Raw genomic sequence first — 9837 nt, forward strand, 5'->3', positions numbered from 1 at the left:
CTCTCTCTCTCTCTCTCTCTTTCTGCTTCGCTCTCTCTGCATCTGCATTCTGCGATGGCTGCCCGGGGCAGGGAGAGCTGACAATGGACAAGGACGAGTCTCTCAACGAGGAGAGAAAAAAGACAGCACAAGGGTACAGCGCACGGCTGATGTGGCTCGCTCTCCCAGAGAGGGTTCATGCTCTTGAGGTGTGTGTGTGTGTGTGTGTGTGTGTGTGTGTGTGTGTGTGTGTGTGTGTGTGTGTGTGTGTGTGTGTGTGTGTGTGTGTGCGTGCGTGCGTGCTTGTGCGTGTGTGTGTGTGTATGTGTGTGTGTGTGTGTGTATGACAGATGAAATGAGACATTTTTGGTGTGTTGCAGGTGAACTACAGGGGGTCAAAGAGGGAAGGGAGAAATGCTGAATCAAGACAATCATGAGGTCTTGGCATGCATATTCATTGTGGCGAACCCACTTGGCATGGGCAGAGGTCAGCTCGGAGAAAAGGGTAGTGGACTGAGAGTACGTTTGAGTATGAGTATGTGTGTGCCTGTGTGTGTGTGTGTGTGTGTGTGTGTGTGTGTGTGTGTGTGTGTGTGAGTGTGTGTTCGTCTGTGAGTCAAAGTAAATTAAGGACTTCCTCCTCCAGCACTTCCACTCTGTTTGTGAATGGAGTCTCTGTGTTAATGTGTAAACATGTTTGTGAGCTCGTCGTGTGTGTGTTTCTATATGTGCTTGCAGCTGCACATCTGTGTTTGGATGTGTGTGTACGCTTGAGTGTGCTTTATGTGCACATACAGCCCATATGACCATGAATGTACTGCATGGTCTGTATGTCTATCAACGTGTGTGCATGTGTGTGTGTGTGTGTGTGTGTATGTGTATATGTCCATCCATGTGTGTGTGTGTGTCTGTGTGTGTGTGTGTGTGTGTGTGTGTGTGTGTGTGTGTGTATATGTCCATCCATGTGTGTGTGTGCCCCACTGGCAGGCTGAGCTCAGTGTAGGCCTGGGCTCCCAGAGGACACTGAGAGGGTGGGGGGAGGGTGGAGGGGGGGGGGGGGTGCAGGAGAGGTCAGGACAGAGGGGGAGGCCTGCAGCTCTGCCAGGCGAGATGCCATCTGTGGATCCCCTGCTGCCTCCTCTAGGACCCATCAAACCCAGCTGTCCTCTGCCCTGCAGAGGGGGCCACTGCCCCGGCGTCACCCTCAAAGACACTCTCCTCTCCTCTCCTCTCCTCCGACTTTACCGCGCTGACGAGGACCAACAGACTAGTCAGATGGAGGGTGAAAACAAGAGAGGTGGATGATGGTTGGTCGGTCGGTGCTCAAGTGCTTTACAAAAGACCTTAGTTGCTCCACTGTGAACACACCACAAACGCACGCACTGGGTGCTGGTAGTTGGGCTGATTAAAATCATCTCTCTCAATGAATGACAGCAGCTTCCGGAACAACTTCCTGCTCGGTGCACCTCGGGGCCACTTCATTCATTGTGTTCAAAGGTTACTACGCGGTGGATGGACCCTTCTCGGTCGAGTGGATGTCCTGCTATTTGCATAATGTTTCATCTGATGCTTTCAGACCAATGGCACACCAGCACTGCTGCTGCTGCTGCTGCCGCTGCTGCTGCTACCACCACCAGCACCAGGGGCACGGAAACAGTAATGATGCCGAGGTCACCCAGGGGTCCGGAGCGGAGACGACAGTGAACAAAGCTGACGATGACACATAAGCTTCACCCAGGAAACACCAAAGGGGAAAAAAGCAGGCTACACACAATGATGCATCACACACACTAGAGGCTAGAGGCTAGAGGCTAGCAGATTCTCCCCCTGTGTGTGACGGACAAGCATCCACTCAAATTCAGCCGTCGTCACCAGAGGATGCCACCCCTCAGTCTAAGTGGCTGGGCACACACACACACACACACACACACACAGGGGGTGTACTGCAACACAACCCATGCATATGGATGGTATAAATGGCAGGGTTACAGTGGCATGGGTCACACACGTACACCATGGAACACTGCCACTTTGCGTCATATGTAGGGCAGAAGAGAGGGGAAAACACACACGCACGCACACACACACACTACACTCTGGCCTTGATGCCTGCAGCACTCTGTTTCCCTGGAAACTGCTTCTAACCCACCACAAATGCAGACTCTCTTTTCTTCTTTTTTTTTTTTTTCAAATCCTCAGGCAACGTTCAAGCTTCCTCCTGCTGACACCTGTGGTGAGGTGAGGTTTGTTCAGAGATGACATAGGGGGGTGTGAGGAAGGCGATGATTACAGTACACTTCTCGCTCTTTCTCTCTCTTTCTTTCTCTCTCTCTCTCTCCTGAGCAAACGACCACTTCCATTTCAAAAGGCGATGAGCGCTTTTTGGAGAATATAACAGCCGCTTTGGGCACCCTTTGGGAACCCATCATAAATTAACAAGGATAAACGACCACGCTGCCCTAATAATGAAAAGAACTTTCTAGTGTAGAGTTCCTTTTATGTAACAGGCTTCCCCCCCCCCTTTTACTTCCCAGACAGACACTGGCAATGTGCACTCAGAACCATTTCAGCCCAGGCTTTTATGCTTTTATTTGGGCGGAAAGACTTCAGGGAACACTTACCATTCTAGAACATAAAGTGAACAGAAGAGGTGAACTGAGCGTTCTTCAGAAAGCAGAAGTGAGTGTGCGATTGCTCTCTAAGGCGCAGTGAAGGAACCATGAAGGGTTATATATGGACATATGGAAGCCAACAGGGGCTGCCATTATCAATACATTATTAATACATGATCAATACAGTATCAATATATTTGAGCGTGCCAGGCTGCTGCTCACTACAGCCTCTTGACTGTCACAGCCCGCCCCTTCCCTTGCCATGCAAACACAGCCTTGGCGTCAGCGAGCCATGGGCATCTGATATGATGTCATATTCAGTGGACGGTGAAATGCGTTCTGCACACAGGGGGGGATGAATCACGCAGGGCCGCCAATGGACATGTGCAATATTCCCAACGCTCCACTCTCCATGCTCAATGGGTCCACCACTCCATCCAGACCGCCCCTGTGACTCATCCAGAGAGATGGATTATCGTTGCCCTACTTTAATATGACAGTGGGCCTCAACTGGTTTATGCGGTCTGAAAGTAAACGATCAAGCTACTGCAGAAAACCGTAAAGCAAACAAATGACTTTGCAAATAATGTGGTCAGATCAGATGGTTATAGGTGCAAGAGCTCTGATATGGCTAGTACAATGGAGGAAATAAATGATCCTCTACAAAAGGCTCAAATCTGTGACATAATCATGCCCTGATCACTTGCCTGCATAAGCATCTGTCTTAATCAATCTAATATTCTACCTGTATAACAAAAGGATTAATTTCATAACAATCCCTTTAATCTAATTAATTTCCAATTAACTACTATCAGGTTGTGTTGTTCTTGCCAAGTGCAGGCGCTTCACACTGGAACGCATTGGAAAATAAAAGCGCAGCAACATATGGCATTGCAGATTATAGGATTACTTCATTAAGAAGGTGAGTCAGAGGCCCCCCTGGCCTAATCTCTAGATTTGTCTATTGATGAGCACAGAGAGACGCAGCCGTGAGGAACGACGGGTACCCGCTCCAATGTGACCCGTGTTTAATTGGAACAGCCTACCTGTGCTTGCGGTTCAGTTTGGTGTGGGAGGCTGTCTTAGTGGTCGTAGTAGCCTATATGTTTGAAACGTGCAAACCATTTGGCGGATTCTAAAATAAAATGTATTATCAAACGTTGCTTGGGAGTCACAGAGAATGCTTAATGCCTGTAAGAAACTGTCTCTGTGTGTAACGTTTTGATAGGGCGTAATTGGCCTTTATTAGTCAACAAGACAGGTGCAGGAAACCGAGGATGCGTCAGATAATAAAAGATAGAATTTAATGAGTCCCATAACTCATAAGACACAATAACTTATTCGCGAAGGGTACGCAGGCAGGGTTTAATGAGCACAGAACACAGCCGCACATTTCCATCACCAATAGCAAGGGAGACTGCAGCCCGTCACCGCTCACGAAAACGTGGTAGAGATTTTCGTGCTATTCGTGCGAAGTGAAACGGATTTAATGACATTAGCCTACACTTGCTTCTGTGCCTCTGCTGATGCCGCCGTTGCTGCTGCTACTGGCTATGCGCACTGAGACCATCCTGTCAAGTGTCGCTCAAACTCGGTTCTAGTGTGTCGGTGAAACTCGGTGTCTGTGCATGAAGCTCATCACTCCGGCATAACGTTAAAAGCGAAGTGGGCTTACCTTCAGGGAATGGATTGGGCTGGACAACGTAGAGGAAAGCATGGACCATGTGGAATAGAATCCCTATTGGCCCGGGCTCATAGTGGGCCACGGTCTCGTAAACTCCGGCTGGAACGTAGCCGAAATCCAAAGTTCTTGCTGGAGATGAGGGGCTCTCTGGTTCCGTTGCTTGGACGTCAACTTCGCCAGACGTCAACCCCCAGCACAAGAGCAGCAGTCCCGCTTTCCAAGCCATCGTTCTTGCCAGTCAGATATTATCAGCGAAAGGGAAAAAAATCCCAGGTGGAATTGGTATGCTACAAGCAAACACCTCCAACCTGTCTATGACTAGTTAGCGCGTAAAATATTCTGCAAGGCAACTGGGAATAAAGAGGGGGTCAAAGCACTAGGGGCGTAAAGTGGCGGACCGCAGGTCTCATGTCCTGCTGCCCAGCAAGGGATTCATGATTCTCATCGCTTCCCGCAATCGCCAGCTCCTCAGCGGCATAGGCAATACGCTCAGTGTGCAGCTCCTCGTCTCCCTTCGAGTCTCCGCACCGCACCGAGTAAACGGCGAGCGAGCATCTACGCTGGAGGCGCGTCTCGCAGGCTGCGTGAGCGCGCCGCGCGTGCAACCCCAACTCTGCTCTCTCGCAGGGGCTGGATTCCGTTGTTGGGAGACCACGCGGGAAGCGCGCACCCTAATGGCGGGAAAGGGAAGCAGCTACGGAGTAGCCTAGTGCTGACTGTTTCTACGGTGGCGTATTGCTGTCACACTAGAAATTAAAAAAGGTTCAGTATCAAGTTATTACGTGAAAGTTTCAAGTAATTACGTGAAAGTTTCTTGTTATAACAAGATCTTTTTCACGTTTTAATAAGATAAGTTTCATGTTATTACATGAAATTATCACGTTATTTCGTGATAATGATATTTTCACGTTATAACGTGAAAATATCATGTTATTTCAAGATATTATATTTTCAAGTTTTTACAAGATATTTAACACGTTATTACTTGATATTATCACGTTATTTCATGATAACGAAACTTAACGAGACCAGGCTAGAGCATATGGCTGGCACAGGCTGAATGAGAACAGGCTATGAACATGCACCCTGGCTGTTATTGCAGTGCTGCTTGATGAGTGTTCGCTTTTGTGCATGTGTGTAGGCTACAGTAGCCTACATAGTCGCCATCTGACCAAGTAGCAGGAGCAGGGCTGTATATCGGCAGAGAGCCGCTGCATAGGCGGATAGAGAGGTGAGCAGGAGTAGCCTGCTCACACAGTCTGTGTATCGGCAGAGAGCCGCTAAGTTGGCAGACAGAGAGGTGCAGGAGTAGCTTGCTCACACAGCCAGATAGTTCTGCTTCTTCTTCCCATCCACTTAACGCAACTTAATTATCGCAAGAGGGAGAAAGGGCCTTGATACATTTGCGAATGTTTACGCAATTTGGGCGCTTTGGCTAGCTTGCATGTCAGGTAGGCTAATCGTGGCAATTTTTAGGGCTTCGGGGAGAAAAGTGAAGCGCTGCAGACTGCAGTCACACAGTGCCGGCTGCTGGGGAGTAGGCTAAGGCAAAGGAAATGTTTAAACAACAAGCTTTTTGAGATCACTTCATCACAGAAACGCCACACCGGGATTCTTCCTGACTCTCCCGATTGCCACTCCACTGCATACAGTTGCAGAATATTCTGGACAATGCTCGGGTGTTTGCATTTATAACAATATCATCCACAAGTTTAATAACTGGAAAATCGCCATAAACCGAGCTTAACATAGAATTTGATTGACTCGAGTCGTGAGCCATAGTAACCAGCCTTTCTTGCCCCTCCCTCTGTTTAGTTTCATTATCATGAAATAACATGATCATTTCAAGTAATAACGTGATAAATATCATATCTTGAAATAACATGATATGTTCACGTTATAACGTGAAAATATCATTATCATGAAATAACGTGATCATTTCATGTAATAACATGAAACTTATCTTGTTAAAACGTGAAAAAGATCTTGTTATAACAAGAAACTTTCACGTAATTACTTGATACTGAGCCTTTTTTTAAATTTATAGTGTGACAGCAATACGCCACCGTATGTTTCAAATGCAAGCCTGTTGGTCAAAATATTTGTGCATTGTTGAGTTCATTTGTCATTTGGAACCAGAAATACCAAGCCTGTCAACGTTAGCACTATAGCCTAGGCCTACAAAAAGAGTAAAAAAAACGCATGTAGGCAGGCCTACATGAAAAAATTGTAGGCCTAATAGAATTACAAACTAAACATGTCGATTCCTTCCTTTCTTCCTCCTTCCTGAACAGACGGGTGGTTGATGAGCTCTCCGCTCAGACTGATAGCTAGAACAGGGTTCACAGCAGGGGGTTAAAAGGTTTGCCGTCTACAAGTGTAATTAACAGCTAAGAAGCACAAACTCTGCTCCCCCGCCCACCCTAGAAGAATGTGGTAGAATGAATGTGACTTGATAATAAATATAGGGGAAATATATCTACTCTGTAGATGTTTACAGTTATGAAGACTGCAGTGAGAGAAAGCAAGGACCTCTTTGTTTAGCCTATCTTCAAAGCCTTGGGCAAGCCCAAGTACACTAGGCCTACATTAGTGTCCCTGGCCACACTGGGACAGCTGAGTTATTAAGATGTTATAGCATCAAAGAATTGTCACAGCTCATCAGATAATTTTAAAGCAATTTTCTCTAAAAGAAAAAAAAAGAAAAAAGAAAGAAAAGATAAACCAATCAGTGATACCAAGATAGATGACAAAATACATTTCCATCACAAACTAATCGTTTAATCAATTAATTGTTGCAGTCCTAAGCCCGAACCAAACTACCAACTGATCATCGATCAGTCAATCAGATGTGTTGACATGCTTTCTGTGATTTTGATTGTATTCCTGTCGTCAAATGTTGTGCTCCCCATCATGGCATTATTCTTTTTTCCTCGTTTCTGTCACAGATTAAACAATGCTGCAAAGACTGCCAGTGTGGCAGAATGTTTTGTGAACAGGGGTCAATGAGACTGCAGCCTAAACTAACAGCCGTACATCAGAGACTGTGTTTGGACAAGACCGCTATCAGCCGTCTGTATCACCCTGCACAGCAACCCTCAATGTTGCTGAATCTGATCTAGTTTGCTGAGTGAACTAACTTTGTATGTGAGTGGAGACCATGATTGATCTAACAGAGAAAAGCAGCCTATACATAGGGTGACCAGACGTCCCCGGTTTCAGGGGACAGTGCCCGTTTTGGTTGCCTGTACCCTGGGAAAATACAGAAAAACTACATATGTCCCTGTTTTTTGAAGATAAATATACATTTAAATCAGATTGATAGTCAAACTGAAATGCCCCCCACGATGTTTTCCACATTTTTGGGATTATGTCCCCGGTTTTGGTCTCGGACATCTGGTCACCTTACCTATACACTATGATATGATTTAACATGAGAAATGATCACACGATTGCAGATGATTAGTATGAGAGGGTAAACCAGAGTCGTATGTGCTGAGCCCTAAGAGACTGTGTTTGGACAAGACTGCTATCAGCCGTCTGTATCACCCTGCACAGCAACCCTCAATGTTGCTGAATCTGATCTAGTTTGCTGAATGGACTAACTTTGTAAGTGAGTGGAGACCATGATTGATCTAACAGAGAAAAGCAGCCTATATACACTATGATTTAACATGAGAAATGATCACCCAAAATGATCACACGATTGCAGATGATTAGTATGAGAGTCGTATGTGCTGAACCAGAGCCCTTATAATGGGACATATAGCTGTGAGATGCAAATGAGTGGGGTTGAGGATGGAGTGATGAGAGGGAGAGCAGAGGAGGAAAAGAAAAGAGAGACAGGTGTGTACGGAATCTTTCCACCTGTGAAACAACAGAGGCAATACACACAGGACTAAAGTGAGTCACTGCACTAGCACTGGGTAGCTCCCGCCAGACTGCCCGGCCGGAACACTTCCTGGAAGCTGCACCAGTGAGGAGAGCTGGAGGACACCGGCCAAGGAGGGCTAAGGAGCTTAGCGATTAGCCACCTGAAGGACCTGGAGTTGTTTATGTGCACGTGTGTGTGTGTGTGTGTGTGTGTGTGCTTGCGTGTGCGAGCGTGGGTGGGAGAGCTGGCGGGGGGCTTTGGCTGTGTGAAGCTGGATGGATTTACGCCACCTTCTCCATTATGAGTCACAGGACTCCAGCGTGGGCAGTGAGGTTATCACAGAGGCTGGGTGATGGATTAGGGGGGAGAGCAGCACTGGAGTTACTGGGCTGAGCCTCAGGTGTGTAGCCTGCACACCACTAATGGTGCAGTGTTTTATGGGAGGCTGAGGGAGGGCTATTGGGGCAGCTCTCTCGGGACACAGGTGCTGATCCGGGGTAATTATCTGAGGGGATTAGGACAATGGATGTCAGCGATACAAAGGCAAGCATTCACCCTCTCACCTAGACGCATAGGGTGCGTTTCATGCAGCGTTTATACGTCCTCCCTCGCTCCTCGATGCCTCGATCCTCACTGATCTACATAAAGAATGATGGTGGGGGAAACAATGGGATAGTCTATCCAGTGTTAGTTATAGATCAGTGGGAACGCCCCTCGAGGATCGAGCATCGAGGATCGAGGAGGCATGATGAGAGGCACCCATAGGTGTAAAAGTCCGGCTTCAGGAAGTAAAAGCCCTTCCACTTTTTTGTGGTCCACTTCCAACCACTCACTTAATCAGCTGATTCTAATTAGCACAACTCTTAAATCAGGTAGATCAGATAATTAGTAAAATCACCTGTGTTCAACCTCAGGTGTGACCAGTACATGACAGGACTTCACTTTCTGAGGCTGGACTTTTCCGGACATCTCTGCCCATGTATGCAAGACTTAGATTAGCTGAAAAACAAAAGCAAAGATGGCAGGTTCACTTAATGATAATCACAGACAATAATGGTGAAAGGTTATTGATGTTTCATCTTACCAGCCAATCAACTCCCTGCCCTCCTTCCTTACGCACACCTGAAGCAATAGGGTGTTTGGTTAAAATAACATGCCTTGTTCCAAAACATGAACTAAATTTAATGTCTGCACATATCCATTTGAAATTTGTTTGACAGTGCAAGTTTAAATGATCACAGTGCCAGCCACCAGTACAAAAATGGGAATTTAACATAGGGGTTCCAATACTTATGACCCCTGTATCTTAAAAGGGAAAACATTTATTTATTTACAATACATTATTCACTCACAAAGAAAATTGGTGTCCTAAAAGGTTGGATATGTCCTCATTGTTTTACTTAAGGCATTAAGGTTAATTTCCAAAAGATGATTTTAAATTCGTCTTTTTAGTCAACTTTAGCATGCATTCAAATACTTATGAGCTTCACTATATAAACCTTGTTGTTTAACACAATACAGGTGCATCTAAAAAATCTGAATATTGTGGAAATGTCCATTGGCCTGACCAGACTGTGAGAAAAACCTTTCCACATAATGTTACATTTTTTGAGATGCACCTACAGGTCTCAGATTTGGGATTTAAGTGTACACGGAGAGGGCACAGGGTTAAATGAATCAACAAGAGA

General features: G+C 46.2%; 1 protein-coding gene across 5 annotated transcripts in view; it reads right to left on the reverse strand.

Moving 5' to 3' along the window:
* The window catches only part of prom1a (prominin 1a), a 75975-nt gene extending 71197 nt beyond the window's left edge, over positions 1–4778 (reverse strand). For all 5 annotated transcript variants that reach the window (XM_062524582.1, XM_062524583.1, XM_062524584.1 and 2 more), the window contains exon 1: positions 4267–4778. In XM_062524582.1, coding sequence (XP_062380566.1) covers positions 4267–4501 — 235 coding nt within the window. In that variant the 5' untranslated portion in view covers positions 4502–4778. The remainder of the gene's footprint in view (positions 1–4266) is intronic.
* Positions 4779–9837: the final 5059 nt, after the last annotated feature.

The sequence above is a fragment of the Sardina pilchardus genome, chromosome 21 (assembly GCF_963854185.1).
Source record: "Sardina pilchardus chromosome 21, fSarPil1.1, whole genome shotgun sequence".
Classification (NCBI taxonomy): domain Eukaryota; kingdom Metazoa; phylum Chordata; class Actinopteri; order Clupeiformes; family Clupeidae; genus Sardina; species Sardina pilchardus.